At 44.0% G+C, this 15,851-nt stretch overlaps 1 protein-coding gene across 1 annotated transcript in view; it reads right to left on the reverse strand.

The window, feature by feature from the left end:
- Positions 1 to 15,851, reverse strand: part of NAV1 (neuron navigator 1) — a 57,747-nt gene that overhangs the window by 6,120 nt on the left and 35,776 nt on the right. The window contains exons 12-24 of the mRNA XM_023730346.1: positions 11,871 to 11,992; positions 7,796 to 7,992; positions 7,335 to 7,527; positions 7,072 to 7,240; positions 6,674 to 6,771; positions 6,397 to 6,492; positions 6,011 to 6,170; positions 5,356 to 5,591; positions 4,432 to 4,586; positions 4,213 to 4,284; positions 3,533 to 3,729; positions 2,849 to 2,967; positions 1,314 to 1,511 (exon numbers count right to left, since the gene is read on the reverse strand). Of these exons, the coding sequence (XP_023586114.1) occupies positions 1,314 to 1,511; positions 2,849 to 2,967; positions 3,533 to 3,729; positions 4,213 to 4,284; positions 4,432 to 4,586; positions 5,356 to 5,591; positions 6,011 to 6,170; positions 6,397 to 6,492; positions 6,674 to 6,771; positions 7,072 to 7,240; positions 7,335 to 7,527; positions 7,796 to 7,992; positions 11,871 to 11,992 (2,012 nt within the window). The remainder of the gene's footprint in view (positions 1 to 1,313; positions 1,512 to 2,848; positions 2,968 to 3,532; positions 3,730 to 4,212; positions 4,285 to 4,431; positions 4,587 to 5,355; positions 5,592 to 6,010; positions 6,171 to 6,396; positions 6,493 to 6,673; positions 6,772 to 7,071; positions 7,241 to 7,334; positions 7,528 to 7,795; positions 7,993 to 11,870; positions 11,993 to 15,851) is intronic.

The raw sequence follows: 15,851 nt of genomic DNA on the forward strand, positions 1-15,851 counted from the left end.
AACCCTCTGGGACAGTTCTCCTCTGTCCTGTAGGGTTGCTACGAGTCAGAATCGACTAGACGGCAATGGGTTTTTAATGCGTTATAACCCAACAGCTAGACTCAGTTATTTTGAACTTGTTTCTCCCCAGCTCACAAGACCTACTGCTTCATAGCAAGTCTAAACTCCTCAGTGTATTCACTTCCTTGCCTCCTTACCTATTTTTCCCTTGATACTTCAACATTAAAAAAAAAAAAAAACCTGCCGTCCAGTCAATTCTGCCTCAGAGCGACCCTACAGGACAGAGTAGACTTGCCCTATAGGGTTTCGAAGGAGTGGCTGGTGGATTTGAACTGCTGACCTTTCAGTTAGCAGCCGAGCTCTTAACCACAGAGCAACCAGTGCTCCACTTCAAGATTGGGACCCTACCATTCAGCTAGGTAAGTCTGGATGATTCTGTACTGAATCTGTCCTCCACCTTTCTATTTACATGATTATTAATATCCTTTCAAGTTAAAAGCTTTTTACATAGGTAATATGTTTTTAAGAAAGTCAAAATTAAAAAAACAGTATTATGACTAAATTGGAAGAATGTCCTACTTGAAAGGTAAAATGACAGGGTATTAGGATTTGTGCATGAGTTTTAATACAATCTGCCAAATTATCCTCCAAAATGGTTTTACCAATTTACACTCCCATCAGCAGAGTATGAAAGTACACGCCTCCACACATACTATTTCTGACAATGTGAAAGGGATCTCCTTGTTTTATTTTTCATTTCCTCAATCTTTATGTTTTTATTGGTCATTTTCTATTTCCTCTAGTCAAACGCCTGTTCATGTCCTTTGTCTATTCTTCTGTTGAGTTTTTGGAAGCTTTACATATTCTAGGTATCAATCCTCTTTTGGTTATATGCATTGCAAATATTTTCCCCCCGTTTGTCACTCATCTCAGCCTTTTTTTCTACAGGGGTTCCATGAAATCCATTTAGCTGAAGTAGTCTTCAGGAGTCAGATTTCAGGATAAATATCAGAGTTGAGGAAGAAGTAAGAGAGAATGCTAATGTGTCCTACTGCTCTGCTTCTTTGGTTGATATTCCTATTCTTTGCTAGAACACATCTTGCTCAGGTGCATTATTATTTAGCTTAAGCGTCTGTCCCAGCATATGCTCTTCATGACCTAAAATTCTGATATTCAGAGCACCTCTCTGCCTCATCATACTCCCAGCCCTGCTGTATTCTTCAGCTTCTGGGCCCCCATCAGCATATGCATGGAGTATGAAGAGTTCAGTCTTACAATGCTCTTACTTTAACCTTAGAATGGCTTCTACTTACCAGGGGGTCTGAGTCCAGAGAACTTGGGGTGCTGTCTTTGACTGTCCTGTCCTCGGGAGGTGAGGCAATGCTGTGAGGGCCCACGGTGGGTGGCGGCAGGTGGTACAGCTTTGACTGGTCTTGTTGGGCTGATGGCCAGGGAAGAGTGTCCCGGACCCACTCCACTGGGTCCTCCCAAGCAGCTTTCTGTCCATGGACCTGGAGAGAAGGAGAAATGCGATTGCTAAGAGGGGAATCCACACATCAGAGGCTTGTCCATGCAGTTTCTGATTTCCCACAAAAAAAGTATGCTCCTTGGGAATGTGCACTTCCCCAAATGTAAAGCCTTGAGGCTCTAATCCTCATGGAATTTTCCTTAGTTTCCCAACAATGCAAATAATAAATCGGTAAAACCATTTTGGAGGATAATTTGGCAGACTGTATTAAAACTTAATATAGGCAAATCCTAATACTCTGCAATTTTACCTTTCAAGTAGGAAATTCTTCCATTTTAGTCATAATACCTTTTTATATTTGTTTTCTTGAAAAGATGTTATCTATGTAAAATGGTTTTAAATTGGAATTCTATTTATCATGTAAATTTTCTTAAAATACCACAAATTTATAAATGCAATAATGACTTTTGATACCAGTCTAATACACAGCATCTCTAGATATTTACCATATCATCAGGAGATGTCTATCACCGTAATAAATTACTTTTATGGATAATCCGTGACCAATAGGATCCAGTCCTTGCATCATAGTTTCTTAGTGCTAGAATGGAACTTAGTGATCATTACTCCCTAATTTACAGTGAGAAGACTAAAGAGGTTTTAAAAAAATGACATCTTCCTTTTACACAAAGTTTTTATTCTAACTTTTAAAAAAATCTTTCATTTTATCTTCAAAACAACCCAGTGATTTAGGTAGGGCAGAATTTATTACCCCTTTTTACATATGAGGGAGTTAACAAATGTTGAGTAACTTGGCCAAAGTAACATTTATTAATAGTTAAGGGGCCCTGGTGGTGCAGCAGTTAAGTGCTCAGCTGCTAACTGAAAGGTTGGTGGTTTGAATCCACCCAGTGGCTCCGAGGGAGAAAGACCAGGCAATCTGCTTCCGTAAAGATTACAGCCAAGAAAACCCTATGGGGCAGTTCTACTCTGTCACGCAGGGTCGCTATGAGTCAGAATCGACTCAGTGGCATTCAGCAACAACAAAGTGAGCTAAGGCTGTAATAGGGTTTTATTTAATTCTTAACACATTTTTTCTATGTGCTCTGACCCCTAGAGAGTGGTCTGTATTTGGCTTAGAGCCAGAAGACCTAGGACTGGAGAGATGGCCTCATAGGCAGTGATCATTTAGCCATTTGTCGAATGGTTGCTGAAAGCAGGAAAGTAGCTTCATCTACCTAGTGCCTTACTCTGCCTGTTAGAAAGAGTACCTTACTAATCCCTAGCAGCTCCATGTCAAACATTAAAGACATGTTTCTACTTTGGCAGGTAGGACAGCCTGATCTTGAGGTTTGAGTGGAGGCAAAGGGTAGGGCTCACCTTGATCCCATCCTTGGCTCCTTCCTGTAGGTAGGGAATGATAGAGTTGTTCCACAGGTCAATGAACCAAGTCCGGAAGTCCTCAATGCCAATGGGACAGGACAGAAAGAAGCAGGGGCCTAGGGAAAATGATGAAACCATGAAGATGGCTGAGAACCTACCTCTCCTCATTTGTCTGCCTCTTTTACTCCTCACTTTGAGTCAGAATCGACTTGACAGCAACAGGTTTTACCAGGCAGAGGGGTCTGATCCAAAGGGTTAAAGGAAATTAATTTAGAGTTGGGCTATACCAAGACTGTTCTCAAGGCAGGTGGGTGCTGACTGCCTGGCTGACAATCTCATAAGTAATGCCCTCACAAGATGGAAGTGAGACAAGGGAGAGGAGGAGGAGGATGTTTCAGTTTCCTCCTAAATACTTTCCCTCCTTTTTTTCCATTAATTATGGGAAAAAATGAGGGAGAGGGGCTGGCTTTCTGAAGGTTGAAGTGATTTACCAAAATCACGGTGCTAAGTGTGTTGGGAATGCTTGTTAAGTAATTAAGTGGTTCTAAGTCTAAAGCTGTAAGGTTTGCAATTCCTTTACATGCTGAAGACTCCAGAAAGAAAAGGGAGCATCCCTCCGGGTGGTAAAGTAGAAAAGGGAAGCCACCTCCTGACCCCAAGGGGGAAGCTGAACCCCAGTACCGATGAGGAAGTCTGAGGTGCTGTGCTTCTCAAGGAAGGTGTGGAGATGATACCACAGCTTGGGTACCCAGTCGAGCACCCGAAGCAGCTCTTCCTTGTTGGCATTGATGTCGCTGTCTGACTCTACCAGCTTCCTCCTCAGGTAACGGACCAGGAAGCCATTGGCTGGCTCCACGTTGTTGGAGAAGGTCAGCATCCTGCCGCCAGGGATGGGAGAGTGTGGTCAGAGTGGTATGGGGGTACTGTCAGGGTTCATCCCCTGCCAGTCTATCCCTCCTCCTGCCTGCCTCCCACTAAAGCCCACTTGGTTTCTTCTCAGGTAATAGTGGGGGGCAACTGATCTCAGGGCAGCAGCCCTGGGCAGGCAGAGCTGACTCTCAAATCAGTGATTGTCTTGAGATAACCATCTGACCTCACTGACCTGGATCAGGTGGTGTGAGGGCAGAGAATCTGAATTACAGCAGCCTAGCTGGTTGTCGTCTAGTTCCCCTAATTCAAGGGTCCTCTCCACCCTTTCACTGAATGGCAGATACATCTACTTTCTCTTCCCAGTCTAGAAGGCTCTGGCTAGTTCTTTTTCCCTCTGTTATCTACTGCCCCTCTGGCCAAAGCCCTGTGTTTAAGTAGTTTATAAACTATTGGGTAGAGTAGGAAGGCCCATCCGTGGTCAGAGTCCTTACCTGAAGCTCAAGTGCAAGCCATGGTTGGGTGTCATTTTTACAGGCTGATTGGTGGTACCTATAATATAGGGACTATGGAAAGAAAGGGAGAAAAGATTCACTTAGACTTGCCTTACCACTTGCTTTCTGTATGTCCACACAATGGAAAGCTCATAGATTGGACTGTACTGGGTTTTTCCTCCTCCCATTGTCATGAGTTTGTTCCTGATCCCATCTCACCATTTGTGATACTTGCAGGTAAGGGCACCATTGACCAGCTCACTGATGGAGCCTGCTTCACTTAGGTCATCCAACAGGATCACCAGGGGTACATCCCCAATTCCTGTTTCCCGGTCTATCTGGTTGGCCAGGTTAGAGAGATAGAGTTGCAGATCCTGGAATAAAAGGATAGTAGGTCAGCACTCAGGAGTAATGAGCACTTGGATCAGCTTTGGTAAGAAGTATTTTGGAGTAGCTCTGCTAGTTCTGGACTTCCCTGGGGCCTTTGGTTCATGTTTGGTGCACTTGGACATTTGACTGTAGAACCGATCACCACAGGCTGATAAACAGTGGTCTGAAAGGTTCTAAAGCAACCCTCTTCAACAGTGGCCCCTAAATCCTCCAAAGTGGGAAACACATGCTATTTCCTAAACAGATTTTCACTGGGTTGGCACCATGAACTACCATTAATGGAAGCACTTTCCTACAGCTGAGGAGAGCCAAGACTTGAGCCAACTCCAAAGTATTTGGGTCTGCTCAAGAGTTGTCAGGATTTGGCAGGGGAGAGCACAGCATGTAACATTTAATTCTGAGAGCTTCTTCCATGAAGGCCCAAGGTCAGAAAGTATACTGAAAAGAAGGGTAGAGGGAAGAAAATAAAAGAGAAGGGATTGGATTGACAGGGTTGGCCAAGAGTGAGGTAGAAATGAGGATGATGTAGTTTAATCAGCTATTAACTACAGGGAAAATGTTGTGAAAGTAATGAAGGGCAAAAGTCTGGAAAGAAATTGGGGGCAGGGGAGGGTGAAAACTGGAAAAGAGGAAGTAGGGAGTGGAGGGAAGGAGAACACTGAGGAGGGGAAAGAATAAGGCAGGGCCTGGGAGAAGCCTCGTGGGAGGCTGAGGCCTGAACAAAGACTGGCACGGGTCTCAGGAGTCAGCTACCTTACAAGACTGCTGGTGCATGTTGAAGGTGCTGACGATGCCCTCAGTGACCTCGCGGCCCGAGCGCTCCACTAGGTACTCAGCCAATCGATTGGTCAGGTAGGTCTTGCCTGTGCCACTGGGGCCTGAGAGGACGAGGCGCCGGTGCTTGAGCAGGAGGCTTATGTAGTGCTGCATCATTGGCTTGGGAATCAGCGTCTCAAACACAAGGCTGTCGACGCACTTCTCCTTCAGACCTGAACCCCAGCCCCAAAAAGCATGAGTCTTGATGAGGGTCCTAGGATAGCAAGGGATTCTGAAGGGCTTTTTTTCTTCATCTAGGATTCCACTGAAAAAACTCAAGAGTCACTTGCCCAATGGTTCCACAGGAATCCCCTAATCCCTACTTTAGAAAACTTAGATTTGATTTTTAAGGACACACTCTGAACCAAAGGTGCATGGGTAGAGGGAAAAGCCCAGACCCGGCAAAAAATGTCCCCGGGGACAAAAGTTAGGACTAGGTCTTATTCAGCTTTTTATATCTCACATTACTTAAGCACAGTGACCTTTATATTATAGCTTCTCAATAAATTCTTGTTGAATGAATGAATGATGAATTATTTGATGATCTCCCCCCTGCATCCCATACCACCTTACCCAAGAGACAAAGACTGACCTTTGAGGGAGACTGATATGTTATTGACACCTCGGCAGCAGGGAGGCATCTCTGGGGGCTCAGCATCCAACACTCGTTTCACATGGCTGATGCTGTAGCCGTGGATGGACTCGGTACTTAGTCCCAGGGTAGAGGCTGGGTCCATCTTGGAAATATAGTCCTGGCAGAAGAGAAAGGGAGAAAAAGAAGATAGTGAGGAACACTGAGTGAGAAGACACAAACACAGATATAAAAGCCACAAGAAAGAACGAATATTAGAACAGAAGTAGATGGAGAAAGGGAAGAGCATATGCTTTCCTATTTAGCATTTCTCCAAAAAGCATCAAAGTCCCCAAGATCCCAGTGCCTGGATATCCCATAAGAGGACAAACAATATATCCCTTTACCTTGAATACTTGGAAAACAGCATCATCCAGCATCTTCCAGTCAACTTTTCCACTGACCTTGCTACATCCCAGGAAGAATTCCTGTTGCTTTAAGTCCTGTAAAGTCAGCGTAGAAGCATATGAACCCGAGTGCAGATGACTCCAAGAAAGGGAGATCTTAAAAACCCTTAGAAGTTGAGTACTCTGGTTTTATGGGTATTCAGAGCCCAAGTTTTCTTGGATAAAAAAGACAATGTTATGTTTGTTCTTAAACTGGACCCTCCCTGAAGTTCCTTACCCCTTTGATGATGTGCTGGGGGGGCATCCTCACCACCACCCGGAGGGTCACTTCCTCCTTTGGACCACAGATACTGATGCCATCCATGGGTGACAGGTCTGTGGAGGTTGAGAAGGACTATTGGTTTTGGGAGCACTAACAGCCTTTCCTAAACCTTACTATTGTTATTCTTTCAAAATAGGCCTTTATTTACCACAAAGAAAGGGAGGCACAAAATTGAAAATAATTAAGGTTGAAGGATCTAACAAGTCTTTTCTCATGACACTGGCACTGCTTGGTTTAGGTGTTGTTACCTCCTTGACCCAAGGAAAATACTACAGAGCAAGTGGAATACTGTAACAGTGAACTGAGCCCTTTTCCTCTCTCCACCCTTATAGGTTCTTCTCCGAAACAGTTACCTGTGTCTGTGAGACTTGGGCTGAAGGAATGGGTGAGTGCAAGGCCCAGGGAGCGGCGAGGGGATGATAAAGCGGATGATCCAGGGACCTGCCCTGGAGTGGAGCCTGATGAGGGGCCTGGGGCTACCTTCAGCCGGTCATTTTCTGCTTTCAGCAGGTCCACCTCCAACTGTGGCAAGAACAGACAGGGTAGGGTAGCAGGGCTGGGCAAATCATAAGCCCTGGTCTTCCCTTTCCTGCCAGCTGTCTGCCCAAATACCAACCTGCATGTTGTGCATGGTCTCTCGAAGCTGGTCCAGTTGATGGGCAGAGTTGAGGGCTTCTAAGCGTATGTCTGTAAGCTTCATTTCTTTTTCCCATAGTTCAGAACGCAGCTCTGATACTTCCTTCTTCTCTGGCTCCTCCTCCTCATTGGCATGGAACATCCTAGTGTGGGGAACCGAGTTAGCAGGGCTCCTGTAAGAAAGTGAGAGTCAAGCTAGGCTACACAGAGAAACACTAGAGGTACGAGGTGATACTGAGATCTGTGACTGGTAGCCTTGGTTCCCCCTGCCCATAGATATGCAATCAGTAGTACGACGAAAGAGCCATCTGTGGGTCTCATATGCCCAGGGAGGGGTCTGTAGTGGGGTATTGCTTATCCAGGGTCTAATGGGCTTACTGCCAACTAGCCAGCAGTTTACACTGGCACCAGCATAGAGGGCAGGAATTGGAGAGCACTTACTCGGTGACATCAATGCCCACAGAGGATGAGTTGGAGGACCTGATGGAGGGTGAAGCAGTCTCTGTGGAACCATGCTGTAGTTTAGGGGATGAGGGGGCCGAGGAGTCAGGTGTGGCAATCTCCTCAATATCAGAGTATGAGGAAGCTGACTTGGGTCCCTTTTTTATACTGAAGGCTTTATTGAAGGAGCTTCGAAGCTAGAAGAAAGCAGATCAGGGTAGAGAGAGATGTCAGGGTATGGGGGAAGACAGGTATGGACTTCTGAGAGAGAGGTCTGGAGGCAGGGGGTTTACTTGCTGTAATTAAGCCTCTCTTTATAAGGCTTCTCTTGATTCACAGAAGAGACGCCTAGAAATTAGGGATGGCAGAAAGGGCAGAATCTTCTGGCCTGCTGTTGTAGGCTACAGGAACTTCTTGGCTCTTTTCTCATGGGGGAACTGTGCCTCTGAGGGGGACAGAGAAGACCAAGCCCAGCATTCCAACCCCACCTTCTCTAGCAGACCAATAACTGCTCAGTCGAGAGCCTCGCTCACTCTGGGCCTCAGGATACCGCTTTTGACCAGGGCTTATCAGCCTAGTATCTGTTTATCTATTCTTCACTCAACCAGAGACCGACAGTACAATTCTGTGGAGATCAATAGAAGGAGGTGGTATCAAGTTTCTTTTAATATCTCTTGTGCCCTGGTGGCACAGTGGTTAAGTGCTCGGCTGCTAACTGAAAGGTCAGTGGTTCGTTTGAACCCACCAGTTGCTCTGTGGGAGAAAGATGTGGCAGTCTGCTTCCATAAAGATTATAGCCTTGGAAACCCTATGGAGCAGTTCTACTTTGTTCTGTAGGGTCGCTGAGTCGGAATCCACTCAGTGGCAATGGGTTTGGTTTTTTTGGTGCCCAGCACATAACAGAATGATCAGAACAACCAGACACAGGTGCTTTCTACTAATTCCACTCTAATGTCCTGGAATAAAGGACATTTCCCAGCATTACCTTAGTGTACTTGGAGTATTATAATCTGATCATAGCTTGTTTGATTGGGAGTTAAGGAATTAGGGAAGTAAGCTAGAGATGCAAGCCAGGGTCCTGTCCCACACCCATTCACATGCATCCATACAGCATGCACACACACACGGGGACACAGACATGGAATGGCAGCAGGAGACAGAGAGTAAAGGAGGGGTCGAAGGCTACAGGGGACAAAGGCAAACTAGCTCTTTGGAACAGTGAGAGAAAAGAAGAGCAAATTTGGTGTCCTTTCTAAGTGTCACATCTGGAGCACAGAAAGGCTGGTAAGTGATTGCTGGAGCTGGTAGTGGTGTGTGTTCGGTCTCTATCGGTGTGGACCAGGAGGACCAGTGTATCTGGGATGGGGATGTGAGTGAGAGAGATATGTGCAGCTGGCTGGTTACAGGGGATATATTATCACTGATCAATTAGAGTTCAAAAGTATCATGAAGCTGAGTTCTCTGTAGAGATGGATGAATGGAGGCTGAAAAAGCCATTGTTAACTTGCTTGAGACTGCATAATCGAAGAAGACCTGGAACTAGAACACAAGCTTCTTGATTTTCAATCTGATGAAATTTTCTCTACACCATTGCTTCATGGAAAGCCGTGTGTGTGTGTGTGTGTGTGTGTGTGTGCGCACACGTGTGCCTGCAGAAAGAGATCCTGTGACCCCATTTGCTGGGAGCATAAGGCCTTTAAAAGATCAATAAGATCTTAAATGAGAATAGAGTTCTTTTGTGTAGTTCAGTATTCCCAAAGCCAGAACTGTGGGGAGATGTTGATTGGTGTTATGTGGCTAAGGGTTCCATAGTCAAATGAGTTCGGGAAACAATGGAGTAAGCAAAATGGAACAGATTCTTACTGGAGGTCGGGGGGAGGCCTTCTCAGAACTTCTATGTGCAAATATGCACTCTAGAGAATGCAGTGTTTCTCAAATTTATTTGATGATGGTGTCACTTTTTAAGGAGATTCTCAATGGACTAGTGATCTGTGCAACACACTTCAGAAAATGCTAACCGACAGAATCAAGTTTAAAAAATGATCATGGCTTTTCAGGCCCTTCATATCTCTGCTCCATCCTACCCAGTCAGTGCTCCAGCTAAACTAGTCTTCCCCTGCCCTGCTGCTTCTCCTTTGATCAGGCAGTGTCTATGAAGAAGCATTCCAACACTCTCCTCTCTACCTCCCACACTCCCAATGCAGTTTAACTTTGATCTCTTTGGTTTTTTCCCTGCCTGTTGTAATTACTGTCTCTCTCATCTGTGATCACCTTAGCAATCACTGCCTGAATTAAGCATTTGGATTATCCATTTTATATGGACAATATTTGTTTTGTCTCCCCAGCAACACTGTCGTCTTCTTGAGAGCTGAGATTATAGACTCCATTTCTCATACCCTTCATAAATACCACCTAGCACAATATAGGGATAGGGTTAGCTTGGACCTTAGATATTTGGTTTGCAATGGAAATTCTAAGTCCACCTTCTGTTTGTCTTCAACTATATGCTAATCCCTGAAATATCTTTGCAAATTCCATGGATACTCAGAGGGCTTCAAGCTTTGGGGTGACTTGAGGATGATACAGACTGAACCATGTCCCTTACCTATCTCTGGTTCCTCCTACTCTAGAGCTAAATCCTCAGGCTAGGCCAAATCCAAACCAGCCTCTGGAAACTGTGGTTAAGATAATGTTCATCCCGTGATTCTCTTCCGTTTTGAGCTTCTAGGTGTGATGGGAACAAAAATAAGAAAGCTCATTTTCTGGATAGGAAAAGCTCAATTTGACTGTTTTTACAAGAGGCCAAATTTGTAATAAGGGGAAGACAGGAGGGAACAGATTTGGATTTTGTTTGACTTTCCTGTTTGGCCCCCAACCAGACCACTCCTCTGTCCTCATGTGGGGCAGCCATGGATGGACCATGCAGTGGAGTGAGTTAGGAACTCTGGGATGGTTGTTACAGTTAGTGTTATGAGTGGCCATTCCTCTTTTTTAGGGTGAGGCAGTTGCTCTGGAAATGGGGAAGGTATGGCAATGGGAAAGAAAAAACAAGGGGAGAGGAACCGGGTCTCTTACCTCATAGACCTGGAAAAAAAATAGGGATTTGAAGTCAGCATTTTGAAGGGGGCGGGGGGGAAAGAAGCAACACTTAATCACTCATTTCACACAGCTGTTACCTATCTGCACTCTGCAAAGGTCTGTGGGCCAGTCTTACTGAACAAGGGACAGAGGAGAAAGAAGTCTCCATCTAGGGATCCTCTCCTTACCAAAGGCAGCAAGATGAGCTGAGTGTTTCAGAACTGCCTAAATAATGTCAGAAAGGTCATCCAAAGTCAGTTTAGGGTTATCCGGGGGGGAAAAAAAAGAACTATCTCTGGACAAGCCAAAGTTAATATGAAGGAAGAGTCTTTCTGAAGTAATCTGGAGCACTCCACAAATACCTCTCCAAAAACTGAAGAAATCATCTTCAGGAGCATCTAGAATGAATAGATTTTATTCTAAATATGAACCCTTTGTTCATAAAATCTTCTCTTCATAGTATAGAAGGGAGTGGGGAGAGTTGGGAAGGGGACTGATAGGACTTTCCCTTCTGGAGATTTCCTTAGTTCCCTTCTGGAGATTTCCTTAGTTTCCTTCTGTTGCCAAATACATTTGACCTTATCAGTATGGAGAGTCCAAGATGTGTATAAAGGTTAGAGGGATGGACTGGGAACAAGTAGGGAATGAAGGGGAAAGGGAGAATTTAGCAGACCTTGCTCTTAGCAGACATCAAATTAGGGCCCACTAGTAGAAGGGAGGAGCCCTGGTGGCACAGTGGTTAAGAGCTCAGGCTGTTTTAACCAAAAGGTCAGCAGTTCAAATCCACCAGCTGCTCCTTGGAAACCCTATGGGGCAGTTCTACTCTGTCCTATAGGGTTGCTATGAGTCGGAGTCAACCCAATGGCAACAGGTTTCGTTTTTGGTTTAGTAGAAGGGAATATATCTTGGTTAATCCTGGATGGAGCCAGTACCTATGCTAAGGTAGAGGTAGTCCACCTTGGTTCTAGATGGTTCCTCCCTCTAAACTTTTACCTACCCAACTCTTTTTTTTCTTCTTCTTTGCATCAGCATCCTTGCCGCTGCCAATGCTGGAATGGCTGGTGATGCTGTTGAGGCTAGAGATGCTGTCTGAGGAGTTCTGTCTCTTGATCCGAAGTTCTAGGGGCCAAGTACAAGTGGGAAGAACACAGAGCAGATTTAGAGAAGACATGAGACTTAATGCAAGTCTACTGCAGAAGGAAGGAGGAGAGGAACCAACCAGTAGGTCCGCATTATTCATTTTCCAGATTGTTCATTCAACAAACATTTCTTGAGTGCCAATTATGTTTCAATACAAGAAATGCTAAAGGTAGAAAATAAAAATAATCCTGTTCGCATGAAGCTCCCAGTCTAGTAGGAGAAAGAGCAGTGGCACAAAGTAATGAACTCAGCTTGAATAGGTCTGAGAAGGGCTTAACTAAAGGTGGCCCTCTACAGTTTTATGGAGACATCAATCTATCGTTCTTCATGATTTCTCCAGCAATGGTTGGCTGCCTAGTGGTTCAAGGCCCAGTATAATTAACCATGTGCCCTGAATTTAAGCTGAATGAGCTTCGCTTTTCTCATCTGATGGGTAGTAAACTTTCTCAGGTGTCTGTGAGGGTTTGTGATGGCACAAAAAATGATCCACTTTTTTACAGTGGGAAGAAAAAGGTTAACAAAGGAGGAGATGTTTAGATCTTAAAAGAACAGAAGTTCTTCAGATGGAAACAGTGGAAAATGTATTTAGGGTTGAAGAAAAAAGTACATGCAAAGACACTGTGCAAAGACATTGCAGGGAAAGGGCCTTGCTTTGGGGAACTGTGGGTAGTCTGGAATGGAAGCTGTACAGCATTGGTGGGGCCCTGACAAGAGGGGAGGGTGGAGATTAGGCTGAGGCCAGATCAGAGAGAGCCTTGAATGCCTTTTAAAGGAAATCTGTCTTATGTACACCTATGTTCACTGCCGCATTATTCACAACAGCAAAAAAATGGAAACAGCCTAAGTGCCCTTCAGTGGATGAATGGATCAGCAAAATGTGGTACATACATACAATGGAATACTACACAACCATAAAGAACAACGATGAGTTCACAAAACATAACGTGGATGGATCTGTAGGACATAATGCTAAGTGAAATCAGTCAGTCACCTAAGGACAAATATTGTATGATCTCACTTTTATAAGAAGAAAAGAACAGATGTATATATATACAGAGACTAGTGTTCATTGGTGGTTCAGGGACTAGGGGCGGGGGTGGTGGTAGTGGTGGTTATAATCACTCTCTAGATCATAGATGCTTGTTATTTTTGGTGATGGGAAAAGTAGCACTGAATGTGGGTGTAATGAGCACAGCTTGACCAAAGTAAATGATGGCACTAAGAAGCACAAAAAAGAAAAGGATGTTTGCGCTAAAAAATATGACATAATTATAATTTGGCAACAACACCAACAATAACCAAAAACGAGAGTATGGTCACATATGTAGGTGTATAGGCATATATGTGTATGGGTAGGTACAGGTGTGTACATATATGTGAATAGACAGAAGTATCTATATGTATGTGTACATACAGATACGTGTGCGCATGCATATATTCATAGAAGATCCAGTTACAGATCCATCTCAGATATAACCAAACACCTTTCGAGATTGGTTATCTGGGTTTGAAGGCTTAGGACATTAGTCTCATGAGACAACTTAGTCTCATGGGACAAGTCAATTGGCATAATATAGCTCACAAAGTTCATGTTTTACATCCTAGTGAGGTGAGTAGCATATGGGGTCTTAAAAGCTTGCCAGCAGCCACCTATGATACAACTATTGGTCTCTACTCACCAGGAACAAAAGAGAAAGAAGGAAACCAAAGTCTCAGAAGAAATTAGTCTATAGGGCTAATAGCCTACACAAGCCACGCCTCATCTACCCTGAGACCAGAACTAGATGGTGCTTGGCTACCATTACCAACCATTCTGATCAGGGCCACAAGAGAAGGACCCTGATAGAATGAGAGAAAAACGTTGAACAGAGCTCAAATTCTTAAAAAGTCCAGACTTACTGGACCAGTTGAGACTAGAGGACTCCTTGAGACTATCGCCCTGAGATACTCTTTAAACCTTTAACCAAAACTGTGCCCTGAGGTCACCTTTTGGCAAAATAAGAGATTGCCACACAAAATAAAGGATATTACCCATGAGCACGGTACTCCATTAAAAAATCGCTATGAGACCAAAAGGTCAGCAATTACTCTACAACAAAGATGAGAAGGTAAGGGGACAGGGAAACTAGAGCACTGGAAACAGAACAACCAGAATGCAATTAAAGAGAATGCTGACATATTGTGAAAAATGTAACCAATGTCACTGAACAGTTTCTGCAGAAATTGCCAAGTGGAAACCTAATTTGCTGTGTAAACTTTCACTGAAAACACAATAAAGTATTATTTAAAAAAACAAATGAAGTCTGTCTTTGTGCCATAGGTAATGGGCAGCAGAACTTCTGAAGCAAGGGCATATGATCAGATTATTTATTTTGTTTTATTGTGCTTTAGGTGAAAGTTTACAGAGCAAATTAATTTCTCATTAAAAAATTTATACAGAAATTGTTTCATGACATTGGTTGCAATCCCTGCAATGTGTCAGCACTTTCCCCTATTCCATCATTCGTCTCTCCCCTTTCCATTCGTCCAGTTCTCCTGTCCGTTTCTGCCTTCTCGTCTTTGCTTTTGGGCAGGTGTTGCCCATTTGGTCTCGTATACTTGATTGATCTAAGAAGCATGTTCCTCACGTGTGTTATTGTTTACTTTACAGGCCGGTCTAATCTTTGGCTGGAAAGTGGACTTCAGGAGTAGCTTCAGTTCTGAGTTAGTAGTGTGTCCGGAGGCAAGAGTATCAGGGGTTTCTCTAGTCTCTGTCAGACCAGTTAAGTTTGGTCTTTTTTGTGAATTTGAATTTTGTTCTACATTTTTCTCTCACTCTATCCAGGACCCTCTATTGTGATCCCTGTCAGAGTGGCTGGTAGCAATAGCTGGGCACCATCTAGTTCTTCTAGGCTCAGGCTGGTGGAGTCTGTGGTTCATATTTCCCTTGTGTCTTCGGTTTTCTTTATTCTCCTTTGCTCCAGACAGAATGGGACCAATAGATATATCTTAGATGGCTGCTCACCAGCTTTTAAGACCCCAAGCACTACTCACAAAGGTAGAATGTAGAACTATTTTCTTTCTGAACTATGTTATGCCAACTGACCTAGATGTCCCCCAAGACCATGGTCCCCAGACTTCAGCCCCAGTAACTCAGTCCCTCAAGGTGTTTGGATGTTTCTAGGAAACGTCTATGACTGTGCCCCCTTCATGCTCTATTATATATGTGAATATGCATGCTGTACATAAAAATGTGTATGTAAAAATATCCACAGCCTAACCTATGTATATACGTGGGTATACGCCTATACGCCCTCCTTCCCCGATGCAGCATACATATCTGCCTGTGCATCTGCTTGTAAGTTATTATTTGTTTTTACTGTTGTTGTACGGTTGTTGGAATTGATTCAGTGGCAACGGGTTTGGTTTTAACAAGTAGGGTTGTACATGCTACAGTGTTTACTGTGGATGCTTGTTTTTTTTCTTCTTATGTTCCTCTAAGTGTTTTCCTTTACCTTGGTCAAGTTGTGCTGACTTCCCCTATATTGTGTATTGTCTTTCCCTTCACCAAAGTTAACACTTGTCTAGTAACTAGTTAGTGGTTTCCCCTCCCTCCTCATCCTTCCCCTCCTCTGTAACCTTTTCATTGTTGTCCTTACTGGTGTATAGGAATCCAACTGATTTTTGAATGTTTATCTTGTATCCTCCTACTCTGCTGAATCTTTCTATTAGTTCCAGTAGATTTCTCATGGAGTCGTTAGGGTTTTCTAAGTATAGTATCATATCATCTGTAAACAGGGACAGTTTAACTTCTTCATTACCAATTTGGATGCCCTTTATTTCTTTTTCTTGCCTTATT

This window comes from Trichechus manatus, unplaced genomic scaffold (assembly GCF_000243295.1).
Source record: "Trichechus manatus latirostris isolate Lorelei unplaced genomic scaffold, TriManLat1.0 scaffold00035, whole genome shotgun sequence".
NCBI classification, from domain to species: Eukaryota; Metazoa; Chordata; class Mammalia; order Sirenia; family Trichechidae; genus Trichechus; species Trichechus manatus.